The 19,205-nt window shown below is 32.4% G+C and overlaps 1 protein-coding gene across 1 annotated transcript in view; it reads right to left on the reverse strand.

Annotated features, from left to right (window-relative positions):
* Positions 1–693: 693 nt before the first annotated feature.
* Positions 694–19,205, reverse strand: part of LOC110999035 (glutamate receptor 1-like) — a 40,226-nt gene continuing 21,714 nt past the window's right edge. The window contains exons 8-18 of the mRNA XM_045634228.1: positions 18,571–18,678; positions 17,747–17,972; positions 16,577–16,662; positions 15,952–16,119; positions 15,495–15,626; positions 14,309–14,397; positions 8,254–8,407; positions 7,688–7,851; positions 6,338–6,452; positions 5,483–5,740; positions 694–3,346 (exon numbers count right to left, since the gene is read on the reverse strand). Of these exons, the coding sequence (XP_045490184.1) occupies positions 3,281–3,346; positions 5,483–5,740; positions 6,338–6,452; positions 7,688–7,851; positions 8,254–8,407; positions 14,309–14,397; positions 15,495–15,626; positions 15,952–16,119; positions 16,577–16,662; positions 17,747–17,972; positions 18,571–18,678 (1,566 nt within the window). The 3' untranslated portion in view covers positions 694–3,280. The remainder of the gene's footprint in view (positions 3,347–5,482; positions 5,741–6,337; positions 6,453–7,687; positions 7,852–8,253; positions 8,408–14,308; positions 14,398–15,494; positions 15,627–15,951; positions 16,120–16,576; positions 16,663–17,746; positions 17,973–18,570; positions 18,679–19,205) is intronic.

The raw sequence follows: 19,205 nt of genomic DNA on the forward strand, positions 1-19,205 counted from the left end.
ACGTTTAAAGCAAATTTCTAAAAGATTTGGAAATTAAGTCGCAAATCTGTTTACGAAAAAAATAATATAAATTAAAAGATAACGTAGCCCAGCTGTTTGGGACTTTTACACGATTATTACATCGTAATGGTTTTTGCCTCGATAAATTACAGACAACATTTTAAACAATTTTTTACCCGGAGCAATCACGAACTCTTGTGGTGTCACTTAGGGACGGACAACCACGTTTAAAAGCAAATTCTAATAGATTTGGAAATTAAATCGCAAATCTGTTTACGAAAAAAATAATATAAATTAAAAAATAACGTAGCCCAGGTGTTTGGGACTTTTACACGATTATTACATCGTAATGGTTTTTGCCTCCATAAATTACAGACAACATTTTTAACAATTTCTTTTTCCCGGAGCAATGACGAACTCTTGTGGTGTCACTTAGGGACGGACAACCACGTTTAAAAGCAAGTTCTAAAAGATTCGACATTAAGTCGCAAATCTGTTTACGAAAAAAATTATATAAATTAAAAGATAACGTAGCCCAGCTGTTTGGGACTTTTACACGATTATTACATCGTAATGGTTTTTGCCTCGATAAATTACAGACAACATTTTTAACAATTTCTTTTATCCGGAGCAATGACGAACTCTTGTGGTGTCACTTAGGGACGGACAACCACGTTTAAAAGCAAGTTCTAATAGATTTGGAAATTAAATCGCAAATCTGTTTACGAAAAAAATAATATAAATTAAAAGATAACGTAGCCCAGGTGTTTGGGACTTTTACACGATTATTACATCGTAATGGTTTTTGCCTCGATAAATTACAGACAACATTTTTAACAATTTCTTTTTCCCGGAGCAATGACGAACTCTTGTGGTGTCACTTAGGGACGGACAACCACGTTTAAAAGCAAGTTCTAAAAGATTCGACATTAAGTCGCAAATCTGTTTACGAAAAAAATAATATAAATTAAAAGATAACGTAGCCCAGGTGTTTGGGACTTTTACACGATTATTACATCGTAATGGTTTTTGCCTCGATAAATTACAGACAACATTTTAAACAATTTTTTACCCGGAGCAATCACGAACTCTTGTGGTGTCACTTAGGGACGGACAACCACGTTTAAAAGCAAATTCTAATAGATTTGGAAATTAAATCGCAAATCTGTTTACGAAAAAAATAATATAAATTAAAAAATAACGTAGCCCAGGTGTTTGGGACTTTTACACGATTATTACATCGTAATGGTTTTTGCCTCGATAAATTACAGACAACATTTTTAACAATTTCCTTTTCCCGGAGCAATGACGAACTCTTGTGGTGTCACTTAGGGACGGACAACCACGTTTAAAAGCAAGTTCTAAAAGATTCGACATTAAGTCGCAAATCTGTTTACGAAAAAAATAATATAAATTAAAAGATAACGTAGCCCAGGTGTTTGGGACTTTTACACGATTATTACATCGTAATGGTTTTTGCCTCGATAAATTACAGACAACATTTTAAACAATTTTTTACCCGGAGCAATCACGAACTCTTGTGGTGTCACTTAGGGACGGACAACCACGTTTAAAAGCAAATTCTAATAGATTTGGAAATTAAATCGCAAATCTGTTTACGAAAAAAATAATATAAATTAAAAGATAACGTAGCCCAGGTGTTTGGGACTTTTACACGATTATTACATCGTAATGGTTTTTGCCTCGATAAATTACAGACAACATTTTTAACAATTTCTTTTATCCGGAGCAATGACGAACTCTTGTGGTGTCACTTAGGGACGGACAACCACGTTTAAAAGCATATTCTAATAGATTTGGAAATTAAATCGCAAATCTGTTTACGAAAAAAATAATATAAATTAAAAGATAACGTAGCCCAGGTGTTTGGGACTTTTACACGATTATTACATCGTAATGGTTTTTGCCTCGATAAATTACAGACAACATTTTTAACAATTTCTTTTTCCCGGAGCAATGACGAACTCTTGTGGTGTCACTTAGGGACGGACAACCACGTTTAAAAGCAAGTTCTAAAAGATTCGACATTAAGTCGCAAATCTGTTTACGAAAAAAATAATATAAATTAAAAAATAACGTAGCCCAGGTGTTTGGGACTTTTACACGATTATTACATCGTAATGGTTTTTGCTAAGATAAATTAAACACAAAATATTTTACGACTGGTTTTTATATCTAGAAACCAGTCGTAAAAGGTAGGATATACAGAACTTATGCTAAGTACGACTTATTAAATAACATACATATTCTACTACAAGTATTTAAGGGTGAGATTCATCAGACTTAGCACGAACTATGACTTCAGTATGTCCTTGTTATGACAAACCCGAAGACACGTTTTACACGTACTTTGAAGTCTGAATTAGCTCTAAATGTCGTTTTTAAATTCCAACCTGCCTATTATTTATTGATAAAAGTTATTACACTATATCTAAGACTTAAACACCAAAACTATTTTTACGAACCCTCACAAGACTTACACGCTACATATTTAAGAACGTACTTAAAGCTATTTTGTTTATTAATAATTTTTATCTGGTTTTGCTTACATATATTAAACACAAAATATTTTACGACTGGTTTTTATATCCAGAAACCAGTCGTAAAAGGTAGGATATACAGACCTTATGACAAGTACGACTAATTAAATAAGTTCAATATTCTACTAGAAGTATTTAAGGGTGGGTGGTATTCATCAATGAGACTTAGCTCTTAGCTCTATGAATTCGGTATGTACTTGTTATGCCAAAACCGAAAACATGTTTTGACAGGTACTCCGGAGACAGACTTGGCTCTAAATCTCGTTTTTGAATGCCAACCTGCCTATTATTTATTGATAAAAGTTGCACTAAATCTAAGACTTACATACCACAAACTATTTTTACGAACGGTCACAAAAATTACACGCTACATATTAAAGAACATACTAAAAGCGAATGTACTATTTTATTTAATAATATTTTTTATCTCGTTTTTGCCAAGATATATTAAAGACCAAATATTTATCAATTTCTTTTACACGGACCAACGTACTCTAATTGTGTCATTTGAGGACAACCCGTTTTAAAAGTAAATTTTAAATGTTTCACAAATAAAGTCGCAAAATCGGTTTATATAATTAATAATATATAAACTTAAACTTAATTTATTAAATATGGATTTAAGTGTTTGATTCAGGGCTTTAAAGTTGAAAGAGGTCGATGTTGTTCGGCTGCTTGGTGACAGACGGGCGGCGGTTGGAAACGCCGCTCTTCTCGGATCAGACATGCGTGAAACTGGCATGTACAGCATCGTCCTGGGAGATCTGGTTTCCAGCGGGGAAGTACTGAAAACGTGAATGTTTTATGACCACAGTTCCTGTTGCATTTGTATGTGTTAAACATCAGGTCTTGTATTCAGTCTATATTGAAATATTTCCAATATATTATTAAACTGAGGTTATGTCGTCATTATACAAAATAATTTAAAACAACCGTCTTCTGTTTTATAAAAATATTTTGAATAAGGTGGAGTTATATTAAAGGTAACGTCGAGTGAGTTAAGTAGAGTTGAGAGTGGCGACTCAGGACTTCTGACTTCTGTACGTCAAAACGCAAAAAGTTTCTGACTCCTTGAATTTGATACGTTTATCCTGGTCTAACCTAAGCTGTAAAACCGGCTTTCTATGTGATAAAAACGTCACCAACGTTTGTTATTACACATGGGGGAACAAATTAATTTTATATGACCTAACCGAAAAATAATTCCATCAGTGCACAAGTTTTCAAAGGTTATATAGGTCTCTTCTGATTACCTGTTACTATAACGAAGTAATAATTTGCATATGTGGACGCTTGTTTATACAAATAAAGATTAATTAAGCCTACCGTGGGGTAAATAAGAGATATTAATATTCAGTGAATTTATAATTAGGTTGTCCAATTTTGTAGTAGATTATAACACATACACGGGGTTAATAATAATGGGTACCTACATCACTATTGTTTTAGACTCATTTCTTTTATCGTCCATTTTTTTTGATTCCCCGATTTTCTTTGTTTTATTAAATATTATTCGCACATAAAAACCACGTGTGTGTGTTAGCATGTAGCATACTATACCATGAAATTATTGGAAGTAAAAAAATGTATATTTAGTTACTTAAACTTATAAAATATTAAGCTTGATACAATGAAATTACGATATTATATTTATTTCCAACGGCATAGAAAAGCTATAGATATATAGATAGCTGTGGCTTAAGATAGGGCTTAAAGTTAGGGCGACACAATAACACTGGATCCAACACACACTGGGGAACATACATAACTTACGACGTCGCACTAAAATAATTTCCGATGAGTGCTTCCCGCCAAATCTCTTCCTAGTAGGAAGTCAGTGTACTATAAGTGCACAAATTGTATTAGTATTATTTAGTTTACCCTAAAAATTACCGTAAATTGTACATGAATTATTACTAAGGTAAAAGTCCCAACGGATGATCATGAACCAGTAAATGATGTATATATATACTGTATACGTGCTAATTATTATAATATAAATAACGAAAAAGTCTGCGTTTACTGCACAAGACGTTATGCGACAGAATTACATATAAAATTCTAATATGTAGCTACTAAACGAATACATCAACCAATAGCATGTATTTTTTCTCGGTCTCCTTTTCTCACTCTCTCTTAACCAGTCACAATCGCTCTCTCCCTTTTCTTCGACAAAAACGCTGCACATTTTCGTGACGTTTCATCCATAAAGATTTTACCCCCATACGCCTAAGGAAGCTTGACTTCAATAATATATGGTTTATTATTTACAGAACATAAAACAAATTGTTATTTAATATATTCATACTAGTAGTCCACAAGCTGGAACCAGTGCGGGCCAGTAGTTTTGGCCATACTGAATATAATAATAGTATGCATAATGTATTTTTGGTGTCAGTAACATTTTCTGGTAATACCTGTAATTAACATTCGTTTGACCACTTTCAGTTAAATACTCATTGGCGATTCTCCATTTCTGAATAAAAGTCTACGACAATTTTTATTATGGTTGTTTTATCTCTTTGTCGAGAGAGGGGGAGAGAGAGAAAATGAGAGTTAATAATAATCAGAGTAACTGAAAGAAACCGTGTCTTACATTGGCAATATCTACGAAATAATGAATGTTAGAGTAATACCGATAACACTTCGTTTATTCAATTGGCCAATATTACTAGATCTAGATTACTATTTACGGTTTTGAGCTAATTTGACATTGGTGTAATTAATTTATTACCTCCGTGACATTTGACAGTGGCACCATTGCTCCGACATAATTCATTTATTTATTGGCAATGGCAATTTACAATTAATATAATTTGTTTTTTTTGGCGTTCATAAGTGTACATGTTTACCTATATGAATAAAGATATTTTTGAGTCTGAGTTTGAGTTTGAGCATCGGTAATATAATATAATACTCACACCACCAAATGCAGCGCCATTCCATCCAAGCCTGTCCTGGTCGCGGGACCTTTGAGGTGCCTTCCTCTCAGTACGCGACGGCGTCTTTGTTTTAGCCTTCAGTGCAGCGCCTAAAGACACGTTACTGCGAATCGCCTCGCTACGTCCATGGTGGCAGAACTCCAATAACGCGACTCCAAGTGCCAAAGCCAGCCCACCGACTAGAACGTAGAATATTCCCGCAACTTGACTTAGTGACATCTCTGATATTTCCGAATCCTGAAAATGTTTTATATCTTGTTAGGAAAATATGTACTGTCTTAAAATAATATTGTATTATTAATTAGCGTTTGGTAACTATACAAATTTTATTTTTAATTAAATTAGCAAATAAAACATTTATAATTACGAACCAAAAGACTTCTCTAGACAAGATGGCGTCGATTGCCTTTGTTTCTAAACATGTAGAGAAACATCGAGATTTTGTTATTTTTACTATCTATCTACCTATATAAATTTTGAGTACAGACGAAGACTTATCTCGTTTTAAAACGTCTACCAGTATACTCGGTACATATTTATTTATCAAGGTACAGCTGATATGCGCGCGCACCATCACAAAAAACCGACTCCCTGAATATAGCATATTCAACATTTTAAAATAAAAAATGTCAATTTCTTTAATCATATTTTTTTGTAATATTTGAATAAACTTTTTTTAAACTAGATAATGCGCCACAGTAAATTTTTTTATCTTGTAACGCCAAAGAAGCATAACTTCTAACGCGTGTACGTAAGTACTCACACACATATTTTTTTATTAATTTTCAAAGTTTTGCAAACACAAATTTATCTTTCCTTTCTTTAATTACTTGCCTTATCATTGTTGTTTTCACATAGGGGTTTGTTAATATACAACAACCATTTATGCCAAAGCTTCATGATTACTCCATCATTCTTTAATTCGACTATGACGAGGTTCAGTGACTCCCTGAAATTATAGTTTTCATTCATAATTATGAGTTCCGTATAACCCCCTATATTAGTAATAATAGTACACAATGGCCTACTCAAAAAAGTTTTCCTCCAAAAATTAAAATATCGATAGAACTTTGATGATTGTCAAAATATCTTTAATAATAAAGGAACTCCTTATATAACTTGTTTAGTGGTTACAGACTGGCTTTAGAATTTCAAACCTTTATCTGTCTGGGCCTACGATTTCTGTATCTATTTCGTCATCATTGATTCTTTCTTATAGGCAAGTAGGTAATCAGGCTGTGCCTGACACATGCCGTCGACTCTAAGGTTAAAAGGTTTATTTTCCGACACCGTATGAACAAGTGTTAAATGCGCACATAGACAGGAAATACATAATTTCAGAGCGAAGTTCGAACCTACTACCACTATTACAATACTGCTATATGACATTACTATATTGACTTGAGAACAATATTTGACCAGAGTGAGACCGTTAATTCCACGCATTTATTACATTATTTTTGTAATATTTGCATAACAGCAAAGGAGAGAGAGTAGGATCCAAGATGGTGGGATGACCAGACTGAATTTATGTTGTTACATGACCCACAAAAAGTAAAACCTAAATAAATAATATTTATATTGATAAATATGCCTCTTTCTAAATTTAAAATCTTCAAAGTCTTTATTTCACGAATAAAACAATGTTAAAAACGACGAGATACACTTATATTATCCAAGTGTTCCCTAGTGATTCAAGCCATCGTAAAACCACATCTGTGATATAAAATGTAAATTTTTATGTGTTGAAGATTGCATTTGCAAATCGGGGTCTCGTAAAAATTGTATATATTTCAAACTGAGCATTTTCGTGCTGGTATAAACTCAACGAGTTTCGTATTACACAATATGAGATATAGAATTATAATAATATTAAAATACGTATCAAATGATTTGTGTTAGGTTTGACATTCCAAAAATAATTCAAAGACTTTCGTGGAGTATCTTTTTTATGTACCCAATACCGCGGCTCATGAATAGGTATTACGTAATTTATATAAAATAGAAAGATCATTAAGCCCGCTTTGAATAAACAGATTAAAATTTGTTTATAGGTTTATACTTTGTTCGTTCGCTATGAAAGGATTTACGACATGGATTAATTAGATCTGAGGGCTTGAAATTTCTTTATTACACGTGTCTATAACTTAAAATACGAAAGAGTATGTATATACAAATACTCACGTGATACTAGATCCTTTTGTTAGCGCAATACCGAAATCAACGTGTTTGTATCGGCAGATTGGTGGCGTTAGGCATGATCTTTCATATCGACTGTCAATAGTGTAGGGTGGATCGTTGGCCACTTCCGGATCCTTTACAAAGTCGTTGTTTGGAAGGAATTGACTCTGCAATTGAATAATTATAGCTCCTAAATGTTAAAAAAAACATTGTTTATAAAGAGGGCGAATGGATGCTTTCCAGATTTTAAGATACAACTTCTATTACTGCCACACTTGCCAGAGGGCTCGACCAAGTAAAAAAATCCAATTAAAAAAAAACAATAAGTGTTGAACTATAATTAATTTATGAAAATCGATAACGCTTGATTACACTGACACAACATGAAGCTGTATGAAAATAGATTGGATCTCTTTTATAGTATTACAATAAAACTAAAATCTATTAGGATCATACAAACTGTAATCTTACACACGTATCAATGACTTCATAACAGTCGCCATGGCATCGCTTCGCTCATACGAAGGTTTTATTGTTACCTTTTATCTGTAATAGTGGATTTTTCTTACTTCGAAATTTATCTTCGAATTATAGGTGAGGAATTGAGCGGGCTCCGTGATCCGCTCAATGATAAGGTATGCAGCTAAATTGGCCGTGTAGGAGCATACTAATATCAGGGCGAAGAACCACCAGACAGTTCCCACAATACGTCCAGATAGAGATCTAAAGAAAATACATTTTAAGCACCCGTGTATTACCACAATAGTTTTATGTCATACGTTGTCAAACAAACGATAGATGGCGCTTTACGCACCTAAAACTTAATAACGTGTTAGAAACAATTTTGTACTTATACATTTTTTTAATTTAATTTTAAGTAGTATAAGTGCAATCCCAAGAAATCAATACATAGTCATAAACACGTGTTTTAATATCACATTAGTAGATGTATAACGACAACTTGAGCAAGAAAGGTGACAATGAAAAACTGTGTTGCCAAAAGTATACGGCTCGATACACACTATGAAGCCGTTCTCTATTCGATCTAGCTCCGGTCTTGATCCGATCAAATTACGCTGATTCAGTACTTAGGTACTAGTCACAAGCAATATTCATAGCCGATACATTTCTCGAAATAATTCGATAACAGAAACTCAAAATATCTTTATTCATATAGGTACTACATTTAAGTACGTAAAAAAAAGAAGTTAAATTAATGAAACTTTATTCAAACCAAATAATAATACATAAAAATATACCTAATAACTAACCTTAAAATTTAATAATTAAAAAATATTAATAAAAGAAGTCTGTTTAATAATATTTTTTAATAATTAAAGGGACTTTAAATTAATTGTAAATTTTCATTTACTAATATTTCGCAGGTCAAGGGCGTAGGGCTGACAAGAAGAACTGGTAAGAAAATATCCGCCACTCATTTTAATCGCTGTTTTGAGTCATACTAATTGTTTGAACTGGAGCAAATCAACCCTAAGGATTTGGATCATTTAAGTACTCGTCAAATTTATAATAAGCTTTATTGATTCATTTTCTTTTAACGAGGGCTTTGAATTTATTTAGAGAAAATTTTCAAATTTTGCTTTAAAATTGTTGTAAAAACGAATACACTCTCCATATAAGGAGTGGTTTATCTTATAGAATCTAGAGCCTGGTTTATCGTACACTGAAATAAGTTATATTTCGCGTATTAGGTGAAAGTCACCATTTGTTTTAAAATCAATTATATTTTTTTTGTACATACAACAAGACTTCAAGAATATATTGACCAGATAGTGTCATGATATTTAATTATTTAAACCTACACCGTACCAACTCCATCGGATTAACACTAGAGAACAAGATTAATTTCACACTACAAAAAAGTGGCAAGTTAGAAGTCAAATAAAATTTTGGCGAATTTCACTAAAAACTTAGCAAAAATAATTATAGTATGTGTGTAAATAAAACACTGTCAGTACAAGTCAAGTGTTTTCTACTAACCAGTACCAGCTGGATATCGAATCGATACTGGAGCAATACGATAGTGAGAATACTCTTATTATTTCTTGTCTAAGAAAATTTTATCGGAGCGAGGACGAAACGAGACCGGAGAGATACTGCTGTAAAATTTCCATTATTCTACACTATAACAGAGTGAACCGCATTATTTATATCATGGGGCTATGTATATTTGTTGTGATATATAAAGGCGCATAATTTTTTCAGCAATGTCAATAACACCATATTTGGCAAGATGTAGAGTAGGCAAAAGCTAAAAACTTGTATAGAAAAATTATGCAAAACAAAACATGCTAAACTGGCATCGCTGTAAAGAACTGTCTTACACTCCATCGCTTATAAATCAAATTCAAATATGGGTGTCACTTTTCAGCATATTTTACCTTTCCGTTTTGTATTTCGTCGAACGACAAAAGATGGAGCTTTACGCTTTTAAAACGCGATATCGTGGTAATGCTACCTTTATACATAGATCCTGCTTCATTCTGCCGAATGCCTTCCAAACCGAAACAATTATTGTTAATTTTTTGATACCACAACATGACTGAAATGTTTGCTTGTGGTACAAATATTATCAAACGTGATATTTTATAATAGTATTCTTAATATCATAAATTTTCCATTTAGGCACTAATTTCCATTACAATCTCTGTATGAGGATCATTCATTCTTCATACCATATTAATTAGATTGAAAATCGTTCGATACATTTGAAATTTCATTATTTTGGTAACTACTAATTTAAGTGTTCTTTGAAATCAGTTTCATTTGTTTTAAAAACCTGTACGAGTATGTCAACTTGATCGTTGCTTCCTCTAATAACGGTGTGAATTTACTTCGGGACGCGCTACTATAGAAAAATATCGGTAGTTTTTTGTTGCATATTTATTCAGTACTTAAATGGTGACACAAGAATACATGATTTAGAATGAATACAAAAGAGTTTTGTGAGGAAGGGGCAAAAAATTTGGTTATATTGCCGGTTTACGGACAATAATTTTACGTGATATAAAAACTGATGAAGATTTGCACACTTTGCCTTGCTATTATTATTTTGTATAATACAGGTACGGATTTAAATAAAGAACTAATATATGACATTTTAGGAATTATTTACCTTTTTTGCTACAATGGTTGTTGCAATAAAAAAATGGAATTCACATTAACTTTTAACTTCACATTATAAACAGTGGACAAAACACTTCACGTATAGGTTGTGTGCCGCCACTGTCTCTCTTTTACTCGGACGCATCGGCCGATGGAGTGGAAAAGAGATAAATGCGCCCCAAGCCTAACGCTTAGGGCGATCATGCCTCTCTATAGATTATTCCGCGCTCTCGCTTGCACACCGGCTCAGGTGGAACGTAACAATGAGTCATGTTTTTTCGAGCGTGCAGCCGGCGTTTATCGATTTGTAAGACGTCATCACGTTAAAGCTATCAGCTGGAGGTGATACAAACCCATAAAGTGTTATAATGTATATGTCACCGTAAGATTGTAAACATCGTTATATTACAATCTATCTAGTAAGATTGTAAACTATCGATAGATTGTGAACCGTATCATTATGATTGCAATTTAACGCATCATTTTTCGGTATATTGTAATCTATCGATGGGAAGCGGTCAAATTGTGAACCGGCATAGGACGGAATGCAACTCGCGCTCTGATTGGTTGAACGGTATGTGCCGCCACCCCGGCCACACATATTTGTTTGTTATTTCTATTTTTATAATTTGTGCTTAAAGACATAATTGTTGTTGTTAAAAGTTGTACTTACTAACATTGCTATGGAACCTTGTTTTCCGAAATAAACAATTAAATAAATAAAAAAATAATAATAATAATTGTTGATTTTTTTAAAATTTTTAATTAGAATTTGTGTTTGTAGAATAAATATTTCGTTACAATTTGTTTCTAACATATGTCAAGATTTCTAATTTCCTATTAAATAATAAATTTATTTTATTTAAGTGAGACCGACCAATCAGGAAGAACTTGCAGACAGTTGACAATTTGACGCGGGACAGATTGTAATTTAACGGTTTCACTTCGGTAGATTACAATATAGCAAAAAATGATGCGTTAAATTGCAATCATAATGATACGGTTCACAATCTATCGATAGTTTACAATCTTACTAGATAGATTGTAATATAACGATGTTTACAATCTTACGGTGACATATACAAGGACATGAAAGGTATTTTATGGATGTCGTATCAAAGACAAGAGCATGTTTAATAGAATGTTCCTACTTAACATGCCTATGTGTTACACCTGAATCCTATACATTACGGGATAAGCCGACGTTAGGCATTCCTATTGACTATGTACGCTATTTAATTAGTGTCCTGTCTAATGAATCGCTGGCAATACGCAAACACAAGATATGTTTAAACCATAAATATAACAGCCTCAATTAATTAAATAGTTTTATTTGCCAACGTTATTTTCTTACTTATCAGTATTATTAATGAAATAAGCTTAATAACAAATAACGAACAATGCAGTATAAGACGTAATGAGGAGATGATATCAGAAACTCTTATAGGTAGAGCCAAATGACTGGTCTTCCAGAATGGGGAAGGATCAGACTATCAAGCCTGTAAAATAAAATTAAGCCTTAATTTGATTAAGTACTATAATTTAAGTTGTATTAAGATTATATTTCAGTGGGTCCAGTATATTTTGTAACAAATGTCTTTTATCAGACGACAAAAGAATAGATTAGATTTAATTAGATATACAGATCGTGTTATGAATTTTGTCTTCAGATAAAGAGAGATGGAAATATTGAGGAGTATTTTATCCCATACAAAAACGAGACCAAAAAAAGGAATAATACATCTTTCTTGAATAATCAATTACTGTACGGATTAAATTATACAGCTTTAATAAATAATAAATAAAGTATTTTTAATAAAATTTATTTATACACATATAAATTTATAATCCTCAGCAAGGCCTCCTTCTAATTCATCCACTTGTCTCTCCTCTCTCTACTTATTTCTAATCTTACGCCGCTAACGAGTGATGTGTTTGGAAATAGGCCGTCCACTTTAACTTTTTTTGACTGTGTCAGTCTCTTTGTAAGGCTTATACTACTGTTCACTTGGCTTTAATATTAAACGTAGGAATAGCATTTAAATATTCTTAATACGTAACATAGTCTAATATAAATGGATTTCCAATATAAGGTTCCGGAAACTATTTTCCTGAAACAATGTTCTATTGTAGAGTCGATTTAAGTCGAGGCAGGAATTTAATATAATCGTCTAGCCAATATTGACCGCAATGTATAAAATTCGTGTTCCTTTGAACTGAGTATTTCCAGTTATTAGATAGTGCTTAAGGAAACACTTTCAGGTGTCTATAGAATATCATTTACTAACGTATTTATTGATACGACACATACATTGAAAAATAATCTAAATAAAAGAAACGTTTATATTCAAGCATTGAAAGCAATAATACGACAAATCGTATATCCACAGTTCATAAAAGTACTTTTTATTAGAATATATTTTAATCAAGTTATGTTATACGAAATGACGTGAAATACTTTTCAGAGCTTTAATTTTATCTTTATATACTTTATCCTGTCTCTTAACAGGCTTAAAGAAAGCGCAGAACGATGTTGTCAATTTGATATATTTTTGCCTGTCGCTGTCAAATTATGCGGAGTTACAACCAACATTTGACTTACATATACATAGTGATATAATTTTTATACCCCGTAAAAAATGAGTAATCGCTAAATATATTAATTGCCTTTTTCAATTATAATTAAATTTAAGCCAACGGTGACAGAAAGGCTGTTGAGATTTTCATCCTGCGAAAGAAGGCTATTCGTGCAATCTATAATTTAAAATGTAGGGAATCTTAGAGAGATAAATTCAAGGCAATTAATATACTTACCTTTCCCTCTAATATATTTATGAATATATTATTGTATGTATATAAAAATAGTGATAAGTATACTAGAATAGAATATAGGCACAATGTTAATACTCGAAACAAACGCAGATAAATAGATTAATAAAATCCCAGAGGCTCTTTTATCTCTGCCTATTAATAAATTTAAGAAATGTATTAAAGAAAAGCTGGGTAAATAGGCTATATAAAGTTAGCGATTATTTAGTTGATAAAAGGGCCTGGGACTAGTGCTGGCAGTCTACTTCTAATTAATTAGCTATATTTGTTTTAAAACTAAGTGTTGTTTGATGATTTGCTTTTTTAAAGAGTACCGAAAGTTTTTTACACCGGCTTTTCTTCTCAGCCTACACCCTCTGTTCTGCTGCCAATAACTATAACTAAAAACATCTAAAAATAATCAAACAACTAAAAACACTAATGCCACAAATATTGTATCGAACCAAAAAAAAATGTTACAAGTAAATGTTCCAACAATAGTTTTAATTATTTTTGTTTCCATAATAACACAATTTATTCTTGAGTATATTTGAGGTTATAAATTTATTAAATATAATTTTTATTAGTATTCATTGGTACTAAGGTTGCTAGGAAAACTATCACTACTACGGCCACCTGAGCGAAATCTTGCGAAGTTTCTTATACATGTTTTCCTAATTATGTACTCACCTAGGAACCACGTCACTGCCCTGCTGCATGAATGAACCCAAGGAGAACCAGAAGGAATTCCAGATACTAAACTCGTTGTGCAATATTATCTGAAAATTATCATTAATTAAAAATCATGTCGAAATTAAAAGGGTAAAGGAAAATTGTGATTAAAAGGAAAGAAAGATTCTGTTGGATTTGAAGTGCCGTTGACGAATGAAAATCTACATCCGCCATTGTTTGAGAGGAAGTGCGTTTACTTCCAAGATCTCATAATCCACAGAGCGTGATTGCGCGTTAACTATACCCGCGCATTGGCCTATCAACAGATAAGCTCTTCGTGTCCTTGGTAGCTTCATGTTGTGTAAATTCAAATGAGTATTAGAGTTGAACTCGTGGTCATAGAACTTGTCTGCATACCCAATTAATAATTAATAAAGCACAGAGCTTAAGAAAACACTTTTTCAACGGATTGAAGCTATGTATTAGCTAATAGAGCTATTAAATAATTATTTTACATTTCATGACAAAAATATTTTTACGGCGTTTCGCGTGTTTTACAACGTGCGTGGTTACGGTGACTGAAAACAAAGGGGTGTTAAAATATGAAAAAGTATCACAGCTGTAGAATAAGTTATTTTCTGTATTTATTTCCCCGAAGTTAGTATCGACTAAAATATGAAGGGGTTTTGCAGAATTTAGTCACGGTGTCCTCTATTTTCGAGGATTGTTTGTTTTCAGATTAAATCTACACTGTGATACTTTTTGACATCAACACCCCTTTGTCTTCAGTCACCTTGACCTCGCACGCTGTAAAGAACGCGAAACGTCGGATTTTTTTTTATCATATAAATTAATTATAAACTTAAAATACATAGCTTCAATCCGTTGAAAAAGTGTTTCCTTTAAATCTGTAAAAAATATTTTAATCAAAGACTAAGCACAAAGCTGTGAAAGTGCACACAATTCAAGAAACACCTATCTGTCTGACACTGCATGACGAAACCAAATTGGCCATTAAACTGAACAACTAACCAATATTTTCAAACATATTGACAAAAATAAGTTAGCTAACTATGTAGTAGTCCTGTATGTAAAAAAATTGTTTGTTGTAAATAACATTGCGTACAAAATAAATCCTTTCATAAACAACCCGTTCGATCTGAACGCTTAATGACTAGGCTAACATATGCAACTAGATAAATACCTCATTAGTACTGCTAACAGGATGATCCAACTGTGTGTCTGATATCGAAACAGATTTCCACTCATGTGGTGAAAACCTCGATACGAGAAACAGAACGATGCTCACTGCAAAAAAGCTGAATAGGACGCAGAGCTGAAAATAACGTTATATTGTATTGATGTTCGCCTCCTGCCCGGTTGCACCCTATTATTTATAGAAAGAAAAAAATGTACAAAATAAAGAAAATAAATATTGGCCTTTTGTGATTGTTTCATTAATATCGATTATGTACGAGTAGCTGTCTGTGTTAGACCCACCATTAGGTATAAATTATAAATAAATATAGAACTATTACTGCCCGCTATATTGGTAGAACCGTACCTTTAGAATGGGATAGCTTTTATCGAAATTACATATCAATTATTGATACGGGACTTAGTTACTGAACATTGTATTTGATCTTTAATCCTATACTTACCCATATCTCCTTAGATAAAGGCCGCAAAAAGCCAAAGGTATCGCCGAGTTGTTTAGCCGTCTTTGTCTGTATAATCGGATTTTCAACGGATAAAAATGGTTCGGTAAAATCCACTACTCTCTCTCTTTCAGGTGTTATTGCTAATGGAGCCAAAGTGAAATCAGCTTCCTGTGGAATAAAATATACAATCGTATTGACGATAGAAAATGTATTTTTTACGTAAGTTAACGCTATATACGTGTGCATACTTATATACTATACTATACATATATACTTTAATACAACCGTTAATCCCTTACTCATAAAAATCAGTCTAATCTTTTAACATCGTCTTTTTGCTCTAACTGTGGTTACGCTGAGAGGAAAGGCAGATAGGGCAGGCTTGTACTACACAAATGGCACTATTGCGCTTTTCTATTATTATGGGAGTAAATATTGTTTTATTTATTTGGGATACGGCATCGCCACTTGAAATTGAAAAAAATAATTCTATCTTTCACTAAGCAATAGTTAAAACTTGTTATAGAGATGTTAAATTTCTTGTTTAGATTGAGTGTCTATGGATACGTCACAAAAGTACGCAAGGAAACCCAACACTAAATTAGTAAACTGAGGAACACCTTACCTTTTTTAGAACTTCGCCAACAAGACCAGTCCAACCATTGGGCGTCTCGCTTCCGAATTGACCATCGGCGACTATTTTTATCTGATCTAAAAGCAGAACACAATTTTTTCTCAATCAATTCAATCATTTATTAATTTAAGTAACACAATACACTAATGAACGTCAATAAAGTCAATTCAATAAAGATATACAAATTATATGCATTTTTTTTTGCTACCGGTTCTCAAATCAACGGCATAAGACACACTGACAAAACAGTAAGTGAAAAAACTCTATTAATGAGATATTTATCAGGTCCCGTCATCTGCCCTCCTAAACCTTTATATAATGATTAAATTAACCAATATGTTAATTGAATTATATTTTTTTACAGTCGAACCTGAGTAAATGATAACTGGGTAAGTGAGAAAACTCTATTAATAATATCGGAACTCGAAACTCTATTATAATAGAGTATTTTTCGTGTCCCGTCATTTTGCCTTCCTAAAACCTCTATAAGTGAGAAACGTGAAACCTGTGTAAGTCAGTCACAGACATTTTTCATACGTTAACCTGTAAATCTCATAAATGAGATTGATACTTGCCTATACCTAGAGATTTGACTGTATTTATCAAAAAAAATTAAAAGTCTATTATATTTTATATTATAAAAAAAAAAAAATACTTCATCTTCAATTCTTTCAACAAGATAAATAAATTTGTTTGTATAATTTCTTTAACGATGTTTACAATATAAGTTTTTATACATTACCTACTTCAAACATCTAAGCGATGTTAAGGATAATGTTATTAGAATACAAATTGTATCAAATATTTTTTTAGCTTAATAATTTTATTTTGTTTGTAATTTTTATAATAATAACATACTAGCGGGCTGTCTTAGTTTCGTACGTCTGGATATTTTTTTATATTAGAATTAAATATAGCATAGTAATGTGTATATATTGTGAACTAATGTTAAAAATAGGACTATTAGTAATATATGCGTTTCAACCAAACAAATCATTATTACTGATTTGCAACAAAATACTAATCCTAAAAATGTTAAGTAAATTAGGCTAGCTTTCTCTTTTACAACATCAACTAGATTTGAAATGAACTACAAATAAAATTTTCTATTATGTCACAATTAACGGCCTGCCGTTACAAAAATATGCCAGAAATACGTACATTTTATTCCCAGTCTCTTCGAGATAAAATCAGCGAGATCCTTACAAAATCCATGGAATGGTTCCTCCCTTTGTCCGTATTCTTTTGGTGTTATCATTAAATAGGGCTCTTGTAGGATTGTCGTAATGGTGTAGGTTTTATTTGTGTCGAAGGAAGTCGGTGTGTATAGGTCAGTGAGTTTCGGTGATAACATTGTAAGACCGCCTCTGTCTGACCAAGTTGCAACCTTATAAAAAAATTAAGTCACTTTTAAAAGCAAGCTAATATCAACCCCCAACAAGACTCGACCGTCGCCAATTCAGGTGTATTTTTAAGTTTTCTTTAATGTTAGGCAAAATAATAATATAAAATCAACATAAGCAAACAGGTTTATGAACAAATTATTATCGTTAGACCGTCGTTAGTCTTAAAAGGTAGTACAGGGAAAGTATTTTGATTTAATAAGAAATTAAGTCAAAACTTAGAGAGTTACCATGTAACTGATGTGCAAAGTTTTACGCACCTTAAGATTTTGTGAGCGCCATTATGTTGGAAAGTTTATTAAAGATTTGAACTTCTCACCCTATTACTGTGATCTTTTTTTTGCTTAAGTGAAATCATAATAATCATTCTTTTTCAGTAATAGATGACGCGGTGGGCCGCATTATATTAAATTTTTAATTTTGATTTAAATTTTTGAATAAATAGAAGTTATAAATCCATGTGGGTTTATATCTTACTAACTGTTATATAAAAATTTGTTCCTGCTATGTATGAAAGCCATATTCTTATTACAAAATATAGGTGAGCCTCCTGCTATAAAAGAAAACACATCATAAACTCACTTTAACCATTGCGCTCTGAACAGTCATTTCAACGACTTGGAGAGTGAAATTAGAACGATGTCCCTCTTCATTGAATGATATATTTCCGGTAAGGCCCTCGATATCCGTCTAAAAGTTAAAAAGTTTTAATAAATCTCGGTGATTTGGACCCGGACCCATAAAGTTATGGTGGTCAGAGCAGCTGTTCCTACTAATGTCACCAAGTTCGTAAGAACTTCAATCCCTTTTTTACTGTGTAGAGAGCCGATATTTTCCGAAGTGTTACGACCGGACATAAATAATAGCGTGTTATTACTCCGCCCTTTTATATACCTCGACCTATAAAGGCAAATATATTTCCGAGAGATTTCCGAAAACATTTTATTACAATGAATTTTGTTGCATCTTTACTGTTAAATCGGGGTAGTATTGATAGGCAAGAAAGCCTCTCAACGAGATATACATCTTTCTTTCAAGATTTCTTTCTGTTTTACACAATAAACGTAGAAAAAAAGGAATAGGCCTGTTTATCACTCATATATTATATCTCCTAAATCAACGTATGTTATTGATTTATTTTACTAATAATAAACATCAATGCGATCTACCTACACGTTTGTAAAAGTATAATATATTTTCTTTGTTCGTTTCTTTAC

The sequence above is a fragment of the Pieris rapae genome, chromosome Z (assembly GCF_905147795.1).
Source record: "Pieris rapae chromosome Z, ilPieRapa1.1, whole genome shotgun sequence".
Lineage (NCBI taxonomy): Eukaryota > Metazoa > Arthropoda > Insecta > Lepidoptera > Pieridae > Pieris > Pieris rapae.